This window comes from Bos grunniens, chromosome 9 (genome assembly GCF_055505025.1).
Source record: "Bos grunniens cultivar Pamir isolate PY7600 chromosome 9, Bosgru_T2T1.0, whole genome shotgun sequence".
Classification (NCBI taxonomy): Eukaryota; Metazoa; Chordata; class Mammalia; order Artiodactyla; family Bovidae; genus Bos; species Bos grunniens.
In genome coordinates, this window is record NC_141173.1 from 63,203,526 (window position 1) to 63,223,254 (window position 19,729).

The window sequence follows — 19,729 nt, forward strand, 5'->3', positions numbered from 1 at the left end:
CTGCATTGGAGCTTTTGTTGTCTTTTCTAATGTTTCTTTTTTTTCCCCTCATGAGTTAAATGACTCACATAAATTCATAGTTATTTAGTGGAGGACTATGACTACGACACCTGTGTTGCATCCCTCTGTGGGTCAGAGCGTGGACTCTGAAACTAGGCTCTGCTTTAGAGCTGTGTGACCTTGAGCAAGGGACTCAACCTCTCTGAACCTCAGTGTTCTCAACAGTTATACGGTGATACGATAGCACCTAATTCACAAGGTAAGAGCAAACTAGCTAATACTTGTAAAGCACACAGGACATGCCTGGCAGGTAGCCAATGCTATACACATATGATCTAATACTAATAACATTCTTTCTTTTTCGTGAGCTGGGCTTGACGGTAGTCATTAACACACAGGTTACTATGGAGAGGTTTTTCTCAAACTCTGAGATGAAGGACCAGGTTTTCCCTTCTAATCTAGGTGGATCAGTACATTTGGAAATAGAAGAAAAACTGAATTAATAGAAAAAAGAAATAAAAAAGAGAAAATATATAACACAAGCCTATATATTTTATTAGAGTCAACAGGCATATATATTACAATTGACATAATCAAAGAACAAAACACAGGAAAAAAATCACAAAAATGTGTCTGCTGTTCACTGCACACCTGAGTACAGGCAATTAATAGTTTAGCTTCAGTACTTTTTTGTCATTCCACAGTTGTGGTGAAACAAAAATTAGGAGGAAAATAGCAATTCTCCATGGTAAATGCTTATATGGGTACTTGAAACAAGCATTTTATATATTAATATTTAAAGTTTTTCATGTGGTAGGTGAGCTTGCTTTTTGCTCACTAATTTATTTAATCTAGATTGAGTAGATGAAAGCACTACAAAGAGGGGATCATGTATATTTAAACAGTTTCTTCCTATTATCTTTTGCCCATGCTTTGAGGTATTCAGGATCTCATTTCCCTGAGTAGGGATCAAATCCATGCCCCCTGCAGCAGAAGCCTGGAGTCCCAACCACTGGACCACCAGAGAAGTCCCTCTATGTTTTAATAGCATTCAGAGTAGAGAGACCAGTCTTACAGAGGTAGGTTCATGAGAAAGGAAAAATAAAGCCATTTCTGCAAGCTCTGGATGTTCATTTTCTACTTTTGTCTAAAACGAAATCCATGGTATTGTATATTCAACATTCACTTTCAATCCTTCATCAGTAGTCAATTCCAAAACCGATCTTTTAAAGTTAAAAGATCAGTTTTAAATTTAAATTATCTTTGATAAACTAGTGAACAAGATGGATTCTGGAATTTATACACTTTGGGATGACAGTGGACACACTAAACTTAAAATCTCCCACATGTTGGGATGGCTCATAGGAAGACTGTGTCACATGTGACAGCCATTCCAGTGCAATGCCTGAACTAGACCTTGTGTCTTAGTTTGTTCAGCTGCTATAACAAAATACCATAAGCTGGGTGGGTTAAAAACAACAAACATTTCTCACAGTTCTGGAGGTTGGGAAGTCCAAAATCAAGACATCAGTAGAGGGTTTGCTTCTATTTCATAGACAGTACCTTCTCTCTGTGTCCTCACACAGTAGGAGAGGCAAGGGAGCTCTTTGGGGCTTATAAGGATACTAATTCCATTCCCAAGGGCTCCGCCCTCATGACCTAACCAGCTCCCAGAGGAATGCCTCCAAAGACCATTACAATTGGGAATTAGGTTTTAACATATGAATTTTGGGTGAGGAGGGGCGAGCACAAACATTCAATCTATAGCACCCTGTTCAATGAGACTGGATCCTCTGGCGAGGCTGTGCATGATGTAACAATGTCAAATTGCTCTAAAAGTTTCTAAACCATTGTCTATGTCTACACTTATCCTGCTGTGGCTGGGAAAAAACCCACAGACCACACTTAGAGTAGCAGTGATAAGGAAACCAGCTCTAGAATGGTGAGTTACCTAATTTTAGAAGAAATATTGTTGGATGGCAGATAATGCTTCAGCTTTTTATTATTTTTTTTTTTGAGATCATTTCCACTTTTGAAGAAAGTAGCTGTCTCCTACTCGTCCACTTGCATTTCACGTGCTAAAACTTCTTTAGAGGAACACTCAAGCCATGAAAGTAATGTTATAAAATTTATAAAGGAAGGAAAACTGGAGCAGAATTAGCCATTTCCTCTCAAACTGCAAGCCACAGCCTTCGCTCCCAGTCACAGATTTGGGAAAAAACTGTCCACACACAGCTACGAGTGAGCTTCAGGAAGGCTAGGACCACTTAGTTTTTACCTGAAACTGGAGCAGCTGGCACTGAGATGGGCATATGGAAATCATTCAATAAAGGTGTGAGTGAGTGGATTCTCAGAAGCTTAGCGGTCTTACATCTCTGCTGGAGTGCTATAGAAGGTTAGTTACTGAGGAAAGAACAGTTTAGCAGCATGGAAGATGCATGCACCTCTTCTTTTTCTTCTTACTCCTTTCCTGAGTTACGATCTCTTAAAAAGCAAACACAGCTTTCAGTTGTGTTGTCTCTACTGAAAATCATTCTGAATTCCACTCTTTCATGAGCAGAAAGACATCTAGATCCAAGAATTCTCATTGATCCAGGTGAGCATTTTTAGATTGCCTGGACCTCCTCCTTTTATTCTTTTCTACCACAGGGGGCCATGTCTCCATTATCTCAGTATCACTGTGGCTTCATGGAGGGTCTGGTGTACACCTGAGGACCATGGTGTAGTGTTTTTAACACATCTGCTAGGGAGAGGCTAAGTGAACTAGAGGAGAGCTTCTCAAGTGTAAAAAGTGTCCATGAATCACCTGGGGGAGCTTTGTTACAATGCAGATTTTTATGCAGTTGTACCCGGGTCTCCCACATTCCACGCAGATGCTTTACCCTCTGAGCCACCAGACAGATACCTAAATATCAGACCTAAATAATATTAACCACATCTTTTACTTAATTTGCTAACAGGCAGCTAAATAGAAATTCAGGCTCCTTTCATTCCTCCTGATTGCTTGCTATGTAAGATGTGGCCCAACGATGAGAAAGTTTGGCGTCACCTGGGTGCACACCTACCCAGCTGATGCCAAACTGTCTGCTAGCTCCAGGTGTGCACCCAGCTGACACTAAACTGTCTGCTAGTCCAGGTGTGCACCCAGCTGACACCAAACTGTCTCATTGTTGGGCCACATCTTACATAGCAAGCAATCAGGAGGAATGAAAGGAACCTGAATATCTATTTAGCTGCCTGTTAGCAAATTAAGTAAAAGATGTGGTTAATATTATTTAGGCCTGATATTTAGGTATCTGTCTGGTGGCTCAGAGGGTAAAGCATCTGCGTGGAATGTGGGAGACCCAGGTTTGATCCCTGGGTGGGGAAGATCCCCTAGAGGAGGAAATGGCAACCCAGTCCAGTATTCTTGCCTGGAGAATCCCATGGACGGAGGAGTCTGCTAGGTTACAGTCAAGGGGGTTGCAAAGAGTCGGAAACGACTGAGCGACTTTACTTTCACTTCACTTTTGGTATCTGTAGCTAGCTGTTGTGAAGACAGGATGAAAGATCTTAAGAAAGAAAAATAAGTCACATGGACTATGTGTGACTCCTTAACACTTCCTGGATCTCACCATTGCCTCAGAACAGAAATGTGATCCCACAATATCATCTCTCAAAGCTTGGTACTCAAGGATCAGATTCCATGGGGAAACAAAACACAACAGTCATAGGATACATTTTATGGTGTCATCTGGAACGCTTGCTTACACTGTCCTTAAAAACAACACTTTTTTTGATTGACCACTTGCTGCTTATTTCCATTATGATGCTTTGTAAAATTTAAATTAATCCATCTCTTTCTCTCCAGGTTTCTTCATTGCCCAAGTCAACATTGTGGAGTGCAAGGCCACACCTTTGGGATCTTACACACCTGGTTGATGGTCCCAACTCTGACCCATTTAAGACTGTGATTTTAGGCATGAGCCAGGGCTTCTCAGGTGACACTAGTGGTAAAGAACCCGCTTGCCCACACAGAAGAGGCATGAGACCTCGGCTCAATCCCTGAATTGGGAAGGTCCCCTGGAGGAGGGGATGGCAACCTACTCCAGTATTCTTGCCTGGAGAATCCCATGGACAGAGGGCCTGGTGGGCTACAGTCCATGGTGTCCACAGAGCTGTACATGACTAAAGCGACTTAGCACACATGTGCAGGTTCACGAGCCAAATGGGGTTAACATTACTCCCTTGGATTTTTATTTAGAATGAACTGAGAAAGCATATGGCCATGGGGATGGGGTGGGGGTCCCTGAAAACAATAATTGTATTCCTCCCAGTATTGCCGACCAAGGCTCTAACTCACCTATCTAAATGAGATCACAGTGAGGCACACCCTGTAACCCAATGATACCAATTAAGAACCTAGATCTTGCCTAGTTTCCTCCTAGTGGCATAGCATGGAAGAGAGGGGAGAGGTGGTCTCAGAAACTAGACCCCAGAAGCTGTGACAGGCCTCTGCAGAATAATAATAAGATACTCTCTATATTCTTTTACTACTTTCGGTTTGGGAAAATTTTGGAGTTTGCCTTAGCATGATGACAACAACCATCACTCACTATGGGTTTACTGTGTACTATGTACCATTACGGGCCTTTAATTTTCAGATTGATGATCATTGAGATGATGTTATTTCCATAAACTTATATTTTAGTTTTCAAAAAATTATGATAAAGGGAATTCTTGTAAAAGTATCTTCAGATAAGCATACAGAGTAGGAAGTAAGTTTCTTTGAGGCTTCCCTGGTGGCTCAGATGGTAAAGAATCTGCCTGAAAGGCAGGAGACCTCAGTTAGATCCCTGGGTTGGGAAGATCCCCTACAGAAGGGAATGGCAACCCACTGCAGTATTCTTGCCTGGAGAATTCCATGGACAGAGAAGCCAGGTGGGGACAGTCCACGGGGTTGCAGACAGTCTGACACGACTGAGCCACTTTCACTTTCAAGCTTCTTTGAGGGTGGGAACCGTGTCTTGTTCATCTGGTTGCCACAGACCCTCTCCATGTTCTACTGCTCAGAGGCAAATCCTGTTAAGAATGCAGACTACCTCCTTTCAGATAGAGATGATTTCTTGGACTAATCAGACCACAAAGAATAAATGTGGGATGTGACTTCTGGATGAAATCTAGCACTTTCTTGGTCATCCAATGAAGCCCTTGACAGAGGCCAGGAGGGTTGTAAGTGACCAGTCATTGGCCCAGGTTGGTGCTTGTTATCAGGGTGTGGGGGTGGAAAAGCTTCTCCTAGGGGGAAGAGCAGGGCCTGTTTCTTCATTTCCTTCACACCACACACCTGAGTGTCCCTTATATCAGTGGGCTCACAGAGGGAACCCAAAATACTAGGGAAGTGTAGGCATCATCTCATTCTCTTGAAAAGCCACATCAGGGAAGGTTCACGGTGGCATCATGGAAGCCCAAGAAAACAGACACAAGAGGGCACGGGAGCCCGACGGGGACAGTGACAGCACCTCTGAGTCAGGCTTGGAGTCAAGCAAGACAGAAGAACTGACACCTACAGGAGAAGGTGTGAAGGAACGCTAAAACTAAACGACCAGGTGGGGCTAGGGACAGCCTGCAGGGGCTCCCGCATCGGGAAATGATGTTTTAAGCTTTTACTATTCATCTCATGTTTATTCAATCTTTATTTTAAGCCTGACATTCTGCAATGACTAGAACATGCATTGTTCAAAGTATATCACCTAAATTAACTTTCCAAAGACAACTAAAAGTTTTGATTTTCTTAATCTTAGATGTTATCAATGAAACATTTTCTAATATCATATTAGTGACAGTTTTTGAGCTGTACACTAAGTGCAGTTTATTGATGACTTTGGAGTCCTGGTCTTATATAGTGTCGCCAGATGAAATAAATACTGGATACTCAGTAAAATTTGTATTCCAGATAAACACATGCAATATGTGAGACAAACTTGTACTAACAAATTGTACCTTGCTTATTTGAAATTCAAATTGAACTGGGCATCTTATATTTTTATTTGTTCAATCTGGCAACCCTACCCTTATTATATGGTGACGTAATAATACAGCAATTCCTCAGGTGTCATTGAGTTTCAAGGCTCAAGGCTGTAGGCTCAAGGCTGTAATGCTTTTTGAATTTTGTAGTTATTTTTTACTGTCTCTCTTTGCTATCCAATGATTGCATTACTTGTAGTTGGCACATAGCATCTTCAATTCCCTTTCCCCTCTTCTAAATGGTTTGGACTAAGAAATAAAGTCCTTAGACATGATTGGCTTCTCTGTAAATAGTTTCTATAAGGCTACAGGTCCTTGAGAGCACAAACCTGAGAAAAATATGCAAAAAAAATTTTAAAGGACTTTGTAAAAGCTTATTTTGACTGTCCAGAGATTCTTCTGTGGTTTCTCTTGAAGTCCCTCAGGATAAATGAGTAATGAATCATCTTACTTCCTGGAGTGCAGTGTTCTTTTTATTTTTTTAATTGGAGTATAACTGCTTTACAATGTTGCATTAATTTCTGCATTGTTCTTGATAAAGTACTATACAAGTCGAAACCAGCCTCTGATGTAGAGGAGGTTAAAGTTAAATATTAGAGATTTTGCAGTTGCCTATACAACAGAATTTTGGAAGTTGCTCCTGAATATATTTAGGAAGAGTTAGACACGCTGATTTGGCTTGAGAAATTCACTGGTAACTATACCTTGAGGCTGGGGACTAGAATAGGTGACCTCTAGAAACCACATATATGTGCATGATTTTGATAACACCATGGTCTATCAAATCAAATCAAAAAGTCAAAATAATGACCACAACCAAAATAATGAAAAGTTAATACTGGTCAGCATCATATCTACAATGGAAAAGAATATGTGAGTAATTATAATAGTATGCCAAACATGGTGCTTAGAAGAGACTCCAGCCAGCCTACAAGATGTTATATGGAAGCAATTACAATTTCTATTCTTCCCTACTGCACTCATTTACACAATGATTAAACATTTCTTTGGCCCTAGGCAATGCTTGTTCTGAATATAGATTTGAAGTGACTTCTGAATTAGAGCTGCTAGTCTTAATGCTGAACCATATGATTACTCAAACTCAATATGCAAAGTCAGCAAACACCTCTCCCCACTTAACATATTTGCACTTGTCTTCATTTGACATCAGAAAAAAATGGAAACATGTATATTATCATATGTGAAGCGAATCGCCAGTCCAGGTTCGATACATGATACAGGATGCTCGGGGCTGGTGCACTGGGATGACCCAGAGGGATGGTATGGGGAGGGAGGTGGGAGGGGGGTTCAGGATGGAGAACACATGTACACCCGTGGCAGATTCATGTCAGTGTATGGCAAAACCAATACAATATTGTAAAGTAAAAAAAAAAAGAAAATGATTTATGGTACAAGATGATCTTCAGGCTCAAGATGATGAGATATTTTGTGTCATCCAGTGATGTATACTTTTACTGACTTTAGAGAAAGAATGACTCATCAGAATCAGATCCTGGGTAGTATTTTGGGAGTAGTTAGGAGAAGGCGATGGCATCCCACTCCAGTACTCTTGCCTGGAAAATCCCATGGACGGAGGAGCCTGGTAGGCTGCAGTCCATGGGGTCGCGAAGAGTCGGACACGAGCAGCAGGAAAGTCTAATACCAGGCAAAGACCAGCATCTTGGTAAAGCAGTTTGATTTTCTCCAGAGGCTTCTGCTGCTGTTGCTAAGTTGCTTCAGTCGTGTCTGACTCTGTGCGACCCCATAGACGATAGCCCACCAGGCTCCCCCGTCCCTGGGATTCTCCAGGCAAGAGCACTGGAATGGGTTGCCATTTCCTTCTCCAATGCATAAAAGTGAGAAGTGAAAGTGAGGTCGCTCAGTCTTATCCGATTCAAGCGACCCCATGGACTGCAGCCCACCAGAGTCCTCCATCCATGGGATTTTCCAGGCAAGAGTACTGGAGTGGGGTGTGAGATAGTACCAATCAGAAGTTGCTAGATTGTTGCAAAACTATTCTAAATATTTCAAGCCTTTAAAACTTGTTATAGGCCTTGTGGGGCTTCCCTGGTGGCTCAGACGGTAAAGAATCTGCCTGTAATGCAGGAGACTTGTAGTTGCCGCAAGAGAATTCTGGCCTGTGTGGGTCACTGAAGCCTTTAGCTGTACTGTATATTTAGGTTCACGTGGCCTGATTCAACTTATTAATGCATTAAATATAATTCTCTTTGCCTGTTGATTAACAAAATAAAAATTCATTTTTAAATTTGTTAAGACTTAAGGCCATGTTAAGACTTACAGCCTTTCAAGTTTTTTTTTTTTAGTGTAAGAAATTTGTTTAGGTTTTTTTTTTTTCCCCTCCTTCAACAGTTTTCTTCTACCCTAAAAAGGTTGCTGTAATATTTTCATAGGTATCTATCTTAAGGAATAAGTATAATGTGGATTACTGGGTGGATAAGGTGATTTTAAAATGTTTGAGAAAACAGTCAACGAGTATTTGAAGTGTGCAAAGTACTAAGCTATTGGTCAGGAGCTAATCCAGTGGTGGGAGAGGCAGAGTCATGAGCAAAGAATTAACAGTACTACAATGGGGAGGGTAATAATGAAGATAAGTGTCTCTTTTTCTATGAATCTATAAAACGAATTCAGACTAGATGTGCTTGGGGAAGGTTTCCTATAGAAGACAATGCCTAGGTTGAGTGTTACAGTAGTTAGGCAAAAGGTATGGAAGAGAACCTGAGCAAAGACACAGAGGTGAACTGGCAAAGTTCCCCTTCTTCCTCTAAGCTGAACAGGTTCCTTAGTCACTGGTAGGAGAGGCTGCCCCAGCCCGCCCACTGTTTTAATCCTAACAGAGAGCCTTTAGCAGATATGCAGTGCAGTGGTGATTACAAGGGTAGTTATTATGACTAAAATGTCAAGGTTTACCAGATAATCCCTGCCACCTTTACACACAACTCTTTCCTCCTTTTCCAGGCAATCATCCTAACTCAAATAAACACAAGCCTCTTTATTAGTTTTCTAATAACAGAGTACCACAAAGTGGGTGGCTTAAACAACACAGTTTTCGGTTTTATTGTCTCATTGTCTGGAGACTAGAACGCCGAGGTCAAGATTATCAGCAGGGCTAGTTCCTTCCAAGGGCTATGAGGAAGGATCTGTTCCATGCCGCTCCCCTAGCTTCTGATGATTTGCTGGCAATCTTTGGCTTTCTTTGCTTTGTAGATGCATCATCTAGGTTGCTGCCTTCATGTGCACATGGTGTTCTGCCTGTCTGTGTCCAAATTTCCCCTTTTTACAGAAGGTACTAGTCATATTGGATTAGGGACCCACCCTATTCCAGTATGACATCATCTTAACTAATTATATCTGAAATGATCCTATTTCCAAATACCTTACATACCAAGATACTTGGAATTAGGACTACATATACATTTTGAGGAGACACAATTCAACTCCTAACACTCCTTTTCCAATTTAAGTTCTATAATTTCAGGTTAAATCTTAATTTCAGAAAATATTTACCAGGATATAAATGCTTTGTTGCTTGTTTTCCATAGGTTAACGTACCTTTTTCTACTCATTTACATAAAATATGTATATTGTGTTATTTTGACCATATCATAGATTCCATGGAGTGTTTAGAATTTAGTAAAAATGTATCTATTAGATGTCATAGTTCAGCTGCTGTTGCATTAAATGTTTATCTTTTCTCAAAGATTATTTTCCAAACAGTATGTTAAAATTAGCACAGCTTAGTTGTTAACACAGAGTGATGACTGCTGATCTTTGAGGAGTTGAACAGTTCGTAAAACAAGAATAAATGTATTAAACTATTGTCCAAAAATGGTGTAAAGAATAATACACAAAATGGTACATCTTTTAGTTAATAAATAACAAGAATAAATAAGCATTGGAAGCCTATATTTTATACCTTTCACTAGATAATTATGGCATTCACATAGATAACTAGTTTTGTATTGGACTGGTTGGTGATAGCTTCCATATGCAAAGGACAAAGGATAGTTTTTCACATAAATCATTTTTTTTGTTTGTTTTTTTTTTACTAATGCTGTATTTGACTTGCATTTTAGGTACCTGATTAGAAGTATCACTTTTATAAAAAATTTTTTTCTCTGCTTACAAAATGGGTCTAATATCTACTCTCTAGACTTTCCATTGTCTTTCATTTTTTACCGTTCACAAGATATACACCAATATTGAGATAGTACAACTTCTGATATTAGCTTTTTATTCAAACCAGAACAATTTAGTTCTGTACGTCGTTCAAATCCTATTCATTTATAGGGTAAAGCTGGCTTTGCCGAGTAAGTGGCTGCAAGCAGCTATCTGGAAAGGGCAACGCATAAAGTTCAGTTCAAGGTTCCTGTAACCTGATAGTATCACTGTTCTCTCCTGCAATTCTAAATAGGTTCCAAAAATCTTAGTATTTCCTAGCCAGTCGATGTGACAGGTTTTGTTTCTGGCACTGTTTTAATCAGTCTTGAACTGTTAGGTTGGTTTCGTTTTCAAGTTCCCGGTTGGTAAATCACTGTGGGAGCGTACCACGATAACTACTACATGAATTTTAAAGCTTTTTCAAAACCTGCTTTCCCTACCGGTCGGCTTTCTTTTCTCCCACTCTCTCACGGGTTCGTTTTTCTCTTACCCTCAGTTCCTTTTACACTCAAGATGTGTAGGGGGATTTAAATTCCAATCCGGAACTCGGAATCGCTGGCCTTGAATGACGGGAGTCGTAGTTTTCGTGACTTCTCCCTAACCGCTTTTCACGCAGAGTCCTCCCTGCAGCAATAAACTACAACTCCCAGAATGCATGCTCGGGCTCCCGCCCCCCCGCTATGCGCACGCGCCCTGAGGCCGCAGGATTTGAATCGGCGGCGTTGTTATTGACGCCATATTGGGGCCGGCGGCGGGTGGAAGAGTCAGACAGTGCAGGGGGAAGCGGCTGGACGTGTTTGCTGGAGCTCCTGCCGCTGCCGCAGCCTCAATCTCGCCGCGTCGACCACCGCTCTCTAACTTCGGACGGTATTCGGGCGTCTTAGGAGCCGCGTTCTAGCCTCACATCTCACGAGGCTGTTATTGACTTCTGAAGGAACCGGTCTCCGCGCAGGAGCGCCTCAGGCGCGGCGCAAAGCCCGAACGGACGGCGGGGGCGGCCGGAGCGTCCCCCGGGGGAGCCGCGCCTGAGGAGGCGGAAGAGCCCCCCTGACGCGGCCAGCGTGAGCCGCCGCCACCTACCCTCCTGCTCTCGCCCCGGCCGGCCCGGGCCACTGCCCCTGCCGCGGAGGCGGCGGCAGCGGCTCTGCTCCCCTCGCCGGCGCTCCGCCAGCCGGCTTTCCGCTCTTGAGCCCGTCGGTTAGGCTCTCTTCGGGGCCCCGCTCTTCCCCGCTTCCTTCGCCCTCCCTTCCCTGACTCCACCCGAGCCCGGCGCCCCGGCCATGGCGTGCGGAGCCACTCTGAAACGGACTCTGGATTTCGACCCGCTGCTGAGCCCGGCGTCCCCGAAGCGGAGGCGATGTGCGCCATTGTCGGCGCCCACCTCTGCCGCCGCCACCCCGTCGTCGGCCGCCGCGGCCACCGCCGCTTCCTTCTCGGCCGCCGCCGCCTCGCCGCAGAAGTATCTCCGAATGGAGCCATCTCCCTTCGGCGACGTCTCCTCCCGTCTCACCACAGGTGGGACTCGGTCTTGCGGAGGCCCGGGGGGTGGGGGGCGAGGGATGAGCCCGCGGGACTGGGGGTACAGGAGGGCTCTCCGTCCTTAGCAGAGTCCTCGGCGGCCACACTTTTCTTAAGGAGCTCTTTCAGTGTCGGAGACACAATAGGAATAGCCTGATACCGGGGGAGGGGGCGGGGGTGGGGTGGGTAGGGATGGTGCCTTGCCGGGTATTGTGAGATAGAGGAAGGTCTTTTTCTTTGGGCCGAATGACTGGAATCGAGCGTTTCCGTAGTCTGGAGAGCCCCAGCGGAAATGATCAGAGAGAGTGCTACACGGAAATCGAGGCAAACGAAGGGTCACACATTTCACCCGAATCTCGATGGCTGTCTTCCAGAATCGATGGGTTGCACCTATTAACTCTCGAACTGGGTGGTTTGAGGCTAGGCGGCCGCCCCTCTTCCAGTTCAGACATGGCTGATTTTAGTACGGAGCGGGTGGGGGTGGGGGAGGGATGTCACTGGGGCGAGATCTAGGCCTGTCATTAATCACCCACAAGAACGCCACTTTGGCTGAGTCAAGACCTGTTTCCTTAGCAGGGTCAACAACAAAGAAAATGCTCTTCCCGAATACTGTAATACGATCACACTATATATGTCTAGACCTTGAGAAACTTGAACTTTTAATGAAAAGCAAGTTGTATTGAAATTCGGGGCTGAGTAGTAGCTTTAGTTAAAAGTGCTTTATTTCTGCTCATGAAAGTACTTTGGAAGGAAAGGACTAGGCCTTGAAAATAATAAATCAACCCAAGATTCCAAGGGACTTCAGAATATTTTTGCTGTTCGTCTTGAAACATTTCCTGAAAGTGACTGGGCAGCTACCTCTTGACTGCTTTGTGCTGCGTTTGTGTCCTTTTTTTCCTGTACTTTGAAAATCCTTGTGTGCCCTGGCGTAGTCTTAAGATAGGCTTATGTGGACTGGTAGTGTAAATGTTTCCTTTGTGCGTGTAGCATGCAAAGGTTTCATGTGTGAGCCTTTGGTGATAATAAGATCTGTAGACAGCCTTTTCATAGCTTGATTTACGTGTTTATCGTCAGCTTTAAAAAGAAAATCTATGGGCAGTATTTAACTCTACTGGTAACTTGATTTGGAATTGACATAAGTTTTGTTATTTTTCAGGTCATACTTTTAAAATATCTTTTTCCAAATATATGGGGAGATCCTCAAATGCCTAGGCTACCATCTTTTGCTGTTGAAACAGTGTCAAGAATGAGTTCCTGGGATTAATACTATTTTCAGAGTTTGTCTTTTTAGTGAAAGACTATCACTGAAAATTGAAATGATACTGTGGAATCTGTACTTAATAAGGCCACTTAAAAATAGCTCTAGCTAACCAGCAGTAAATTTCATTCGAGGGGGTGAATTAATACAGTGTTATGTTTGGGAGTTAAAGTATATTGCAATGCTAAAATAGTCTTGAGCATATAAAGTAAGTCAGCTAGGGGCTATATTTGTCCTCACTATAAAGGGAATTAATTCAGAAAGAATTGTGATTCTTTGCAGATCTGTCATTTCGTTGATGTATTTGAAGCATTCACTAATGCAATTGACTCCACATTTTCTTATATTTCAGTTAAGTGGACCATTACTGTTAAAATAGTAAAATGACTGGAATTATTGAAATTGTTTAAGCCGGCTGATTCAAATTCACATTTTTCCAAAATATTGGTATGTTTCCTGTTTTTCAAGGTGTTTTTGACGTCTGCTGTAAGTTTGATCATATCCTGAATTCTAAAGTCACACACTAACTGGTATTTATTGATTCTCTGAAAAGTTTTTTTTCTAGCTATTTCAATTAGAGAACAGCAGTTAAAATTGATTAACTTTTGAGTTGCTAAGTTTTTAACTGTGGTCTTGGAATGACATTTTACATGTAATTTAATTTAGCCTTATGTTTACACGGCCAGTTTTGGGCTTGCTCTTGTATGGTTTTGGTAATGATGTCATAATGGGAGCTGCAGTGTTGTGCAGGTATCAAAGAGCTTCCCAGTTTTCATGTCCTCTACCTAATTTTTAAATTCCTATTTTAAAAGTGGTGATTCTTTAAACTTGTCTAGAGTGAATACCATATATCTTTAGCAGAAATAAGTAGCTAGGATTGGAAATGGAAAGCAACTTACCAAAATGAAATTGACTGGGGCTCTATGGAAGTTCTTTGTTTTCATTTCTGTGGGTTCAAATATAATTTAAACAATTTACAATTAGACTACTGAAGTGCAGTTTTTTTCAGAGCATGTGTATAATTTGTTATGAATTTACTTTTGTTCTCTGGATATATTTATATATGTGTTTTCTGATATGTTGCTGAAGTCATGTTGTCACTTCAGGAACTGGGTATCTTTTAAACTCTAGCTTTGTTTTTTTTGGTTGTTAGTCATCTCAGGAAGGTTTGACTTGATGACTGTTATTTAAATCAATATTTTTCAAACTATTGCAACTTAATAGGACAAAGGAAAGAACTGGCAAATAAAGTTTTATTGGAACACAACCATGCTCTTTTTTTTTTTTTTTTTGAAGTATTGTCCATATCCCTTTACAACAGAAGGGTCAAGTAATTGCGATAGAGATTGTATTTTCCCGAAGATCAAATATTTGCTGTCTGGTTCTTTTCAGAAAACGTTTGTCCAGTCCTCGTTGAGGGTGTTGGCAGTGAGGTTTGTAGTAATCTCAGGATGTGGAAAAAGAAAAGTGCATGATAACTGGAGATGGGGAGTGGCGGGAACCATTTGCTGTGGTTGGAAAAATGAATGCCTCTACTTAGCTTTATTAGTACTCATCCTGGCAAGTTTATTGAAAACTGATTTCTAAGAGTTGTATCCTTGTTGATTGGTTTTTGAAACCTCTCAATATTGTCACTTAGCGAAAAGATTATCATGACGTTCCCTAGAGCAAACATATTTTAATAAAATCAAAATATATGAGACTGTCAATCAAATCCAACACATTATTATTCATAATTGTGTAGTGAATGAATGAGTGGCTGAATGAAGTGATCCTTCTGTGAACTCAACCTATTTGTGAATTTGCTAGACAGGTTTATACACATCATTTGACTTGTTACTATTGCTCTAGTCTGCCTTAGGAATTGAGTTGGATGAAGAGTTAAATTCCTTTGTAAAAGCTCATTGTATTTGCTGGAAACTTGCCATTAAGAATGGAAATTGCAGCTTGTGAATGGGGAAGGGTTTACAGGAACTTAGATTGTTCTGTAGACATTGATGCATGCCTGCAAATGGAGACACCAGCTGGCTTAAATGAAGTATAAATGGTTCTACACAAACAAATGAGATGTCTGTTGGAGGAGGCAACATTTCACTTCAGATGTCATTTATATTGAGCCAGAAGTGTTTTTAATATTTTGTGGTTATTTAGACAGCTGTTAGGTTGCTTCTAGTTTCTCAGTGGATTTGGCAAATAAACTGTTTTTATGGTCTTTGTACTTTGGATTTTAAACCTGATATTTTATTTAGGACTGTGTATGTAGCTGCAGTTATTTAATAGTTCTGTGAATTATGCATTTAAGAATCATGTAAGTCTATAAGCCATTAAAAGCAGAGTGCAGTTGTATTCATTATTAAGCTATTTTGTTTTGAAAGTAGAAAAATGAAAGCCTATCTTGAGCACAGAAACACATAGTGTAAACATGTCTAGATCAGAGAAGAGATTTGCTAACTCTTTGTTAGGTGAAAATGCTCCAGTGTAAAGGAGAATAATAAAATTTCCTCAGTTTTCTTGAATGGCTTTATAGGAAAAAGAATATATTGTATATTACTCAGGCCTTTCCTAAGTGTTTAGATAGACAGGAAGACAGTGATAGAAATGCTTTAGTTTTGAAAGGTTGAGAAAGAGGTTCATTGGAAGTGCCCATTTTTGTGTATTTTTCTTCTTTGAAAAGAAACCTTTAATGATTCTTCCACTTAAAGAAAAATGCATAATGATAGCATAGGTTAAGTTTGGACCTCTTGGGTAGTTGGTTCACGAAACAAGAAACGAATGGTATTGGGTCTTTTCAAGTGCCCATAAGTGAATTGTTTACAAGGTTGAGTCGTGTCTGACTCTGCAGCCTCATGGACTGTAGCCCACCAGGACCCTCTGTCCATGGGATTTTCAAGGTGGAGTCGTGTCTGACTTTGCAGCCTCATGGACTGTAGCCCACCAGGACCCTCTGTCCATGGGATTTTCCAGGCAAGAATACTGGAGTGGGTTGCTATGCCCTCCTCCATTCCCAACCCTGGTTTCAAACCTGCATCTCCTACCTTGGCAAGTGGATTCTTTAGCACTGAGCCACCTGGGAAGCCCCATAGGTGAATTAACCAGCAACTTACAGTCCTTGCTAGTACTTAGTAGCACTAACAGTTACTACTGCTAACCCTCTGCTGGTACAGAATGCTGTCTATGCATATGTAAAACCACAATGCATTTCCTGACTTTGAGAAGACTGCCTACTTTCAGAAAAGTATGAAGAGTGGAATACTTGTTAAAGCCTATATGAACCTGTCTGGCATCTGCAGATGGTGAAGAGGTCTTCATAAATGACCTTAGTTTAAGAGATGCATCTTCAATTTTACTACTGAGCATAGGACTTCTAGAACTCAGCAGCTTACCATTGTTTCTCAACTTTCTAAACACACCTGAGAAATATGAGTGGCAGTTTTGTAGCAAAGACTGTTAGTGAAAAGGAATGTCCTCTGAATTTTGAGAGGATAGGTGGGACTTGTCTAGTTTGAGAATTACCTGCTTGCTATATCTTCTCAGTTAATGTCTTATACAGAGTTTTAAAATATCTACTAAATGTATTTGTTGAATTAAGGTTTGGGCAGTTTTAAGAAAAAATATAATTTCACTTCTCCTTCTGTGACAATAAAGCCACAATATGTGACAACATTTTTTAAAACTGTGACTCAGATGAGTAGTAACAAGAAATATAGTATTTATTTTAAAGACTTCAAATAGTATTTTGAGGCTCTTGAAGTGCACCAAAAGTATTCCTTCATGTTTCTGAATAGTGATGATAAACATGGTTATGCTGCTTCTGCTAAGTCACTTCAGTCGTGTCTGACTCTCTGTGACCCCATAGACGGCAACCCTACCAGGCTCCCCCGTCCCTGGGATTCTCCAGGCAAGAACACTGGAGTGGGTTGCCATTTCCTTCTCCATTGCATGAAAGTTAAAAGTGAAAGTGAAGTTGCTCAGTAGTGTCCAACTCTTCCTGACCCCATGGACTGTAGCCTACCAGGCTCCTCCATCCATGGGATTTTCCAGGCAAGAGTACTGGAGTGGGTTGCCATTTCCTTCTCCACATGGTTATGTGTATTACAATATTTGAAATAGCCCCATTTACAAGGATTTTACCATTTTCAAAGATTTTACATGATTTTTAGGACTAATAATTTGTACTATGAAGTTCTGAGCTTTCATTTCTAAAGGAATTGAATGATTTAAGTTAAAACAATTTTTTTTTGATGGGAAGATACTACAATTATAATTGAGCAGGGAGAGAATCCTTGCAGGTAAATTAAAATTCTAGTGTCAGCTTTGATCTTTATTTTGAGCCCTTTGATCACAGTTTTGCATTGTGCCAGATTGTATAATCTTTCTTGTGATGATAGGTTTTTGGGGGTAGTGGTAGTGGTTTTTATCCTTCCAGCGCTAGAAAAATAGCTCACAATATGCTTGTAGTTTGTCTTAGAGTATAACTGCTTTCTTCTCTTTACAAACTGTAAGTCACTAATTTTTATATGTCAGATATCATAGATCATCCTGAAGTATAAATGCTTTATACCATTTTGATTTTATTAAACCTATGATTTTTTTTTTCAGTAATGCAATTTTTGAACTTGACTGTATTTTTAAGTTCTCTGTTCATGTACGTGGATTTTCTTACCATATATTTTTAAATTCTCTGTTCATGTACCTGGATTTTCTTACCATTATTAAAAAATGTAAGTACTTTCTCTGAAAGTCACTTATTCAAGTTTTTGTGAACCTCCTTTGAGTTTCAGATTCTAGGCTGGTTAGGCAAAGAAAAGACAGTCTCTGGGTACTGACAAGAGTTGCAACTGCTGGTACTTATAAAACTATCTAAACATGAAGAAAAATACCATAAACTTTATGGTTTATCAAATACCTATTTTAATTCTCTGTGGACAGTTGTCCATATTAGCATTATTTTCACCTTTGACAGCCTGAGCATTGAAATTGGCTTACTGATTACATCACACTTTTACTACTGAAGCTTATTTATTGACTGTTTCTGAAATTGTTTTAGTCTGTAGTGTACATTCAGACTTTGGTTTAGTATTTATTTTCATTTCCCTTAATGTTAATTCTTAGAAAACTCCCTCTAAAAATCGAACTAAAGGGAGGAAGTTTGGAGAGAGGGACCTGGAAGAGTTGCTTTTCTTTCTTTTCTTTTTTTTAAAAAGCACAGCATCATTGAACTGATGTAGCAGTTTAATAGAATGGGAGTAGAATTTGAAAGGTTGCAGAAAGCCAGCTTTTCAAACATTACTTTCCTTGAACTTTGCCTTTTGTTACAAAAGATTGCCTTGTTCCTAATGCTGATGCATAATTCTCTGGAAGAAAAACTTTTCTAAGCAGTATAATTGGTTAAAACTGTAGGAGGTTTTAGGTGGTTGTGACAGATGGGGGAACCTGATCCATAGCTCAGGGTGAAATAGTACATTATCAGAGGCTGTTCTTGTACTCAGCATGTGTGGTAATGCTGACTTGTCAGTTTAGAATAATTCCTAACTGTTGAAACACCAATATATCATTCTAGTTAGTTACAGATGCCTATCCTCAGAGGAAGCAGTTTAAAGACACTTGAAGCATCCCTTGTATAAATATCTGAATGTAATACAAACATTTCTTACAATTAACCTGTTACAGTCAATGATTGTATTTGCAGGGTTCTAAGTAGATGAAAATTATGTGCCAAAAGCTTACTACCTTAACAGTCATAGAGTTTGATGTTTCATTGTGTGAAGTATTAGTAGTACATGGCGGTGGATCCCTCTATTCTAACTGACATTCTGTTTTCTGATTTATTTTCACTTCAGGTACTCATAGAATATTGACTAGGTGTACCAATATGATACTGGAGAGGGTAGTAGATGTTAAGAGGTTAGGCCCTGAGATCAGGCTTCAGTTCAGTTTAGTCCCTCAGTCGTGTCCGACTCTTTTCGACCCCATGGACTGCAGCAAGCTAGGCCTCCCTGTCCATCACCAACTCCCAGAGTTTACTTCTCCTGCCTTCAATCTTTCCCAGCATCAGGGTCTTTTCCAGTGAGTCAGTTCTTCACATCAGGTGGCCAAAGTACTGGAGTTTCAGTTTCCGCATCAGTCCTTCCAGTGAATGCTCAGGACTGATTTCCTTTATGTTTTTGTGCTTTAGGATGGACTGGTTTGCTCTCCTTGCAGTCCAAGGGACTCTTCAAGAGTCTTCTCCAACACCATAGTTCAAAAACACCAATTCTTCAGCGCTCAGCTTTCTTTATAGTCCAACTCTCACATCCATACAAGACTACTGGAGAATCCAAAGCTTTGACTAGATGGACCTTTGTTGGCAAAGTAATTGTCTCTGCTTTTTAATATGCTGTCTAGGTTGGTCCAACTTCTTTCCCAAGGAGCAAGCATCTTTTAATTTCATGGCTGTAGTCACCATCTGCAGTGATTTTGGAGCCCCCCAAATCAACTCTCTGTTTCCATTGCTTTCCCATCTATTTGCCATGAAGTGATGGGACCAGATGCCATGATCTTAGTTTTCTGAATGTTGAGCTTTAAGCCAACTTTTTCACTCTCCTCTATCACTTTCATCAAGAGGCTCTTTAGTTCTTCGCTTTCTGCCATAAGGGTGGAGTCATCTGCATATCTGAGGTTATTGATATTTCTCCCAGCTTGATTCCAGCTTGTGCTTCATCCAGCCCAGCGTTTCTCTTGATGTACTCTGCATATAAGTTAAAATAAGGCTTGGGTTTGCCTTATTCC

At 40.8% G+C, this 19,729-nt stretch overlaps 1 protein-coding gene across 5 annotated transcripts in view; it reads left to right on the plus strand.

The window, feature by feature from the left end:
- The first annotated feature begins 3,850 nt into the window (after positions 1 to 3,850).
- The window catches only part of AKIRIN2 (akirin 2), a 29,833-nt gene continuing 13,954 nt past the window's right edge, over positions 3,851 to 19,729 (plus strand). For 2 of the 5 annotated variants that reach the window (XM_086317808.1, XM_086317809.1), the window contains exon 1: positions 10,947 to 11,700. In XM_086317808.1, coding sequence (XP_086173934.1) covers positions 11,466 to 11,700 — 235 coding nt within the window. In that variant the 5' untranslated portion in view covers positions 10,947 to 11,465. Of the gene's footprint in view, positions 5,589 to 10,946; positions 11,701 to 19,729 lie in introns of those variants that run through there. The other 3 variants (XM_086317811.1, XM_086317812.1, XM_086317810.1) reach the window with 3 other exon arrangements.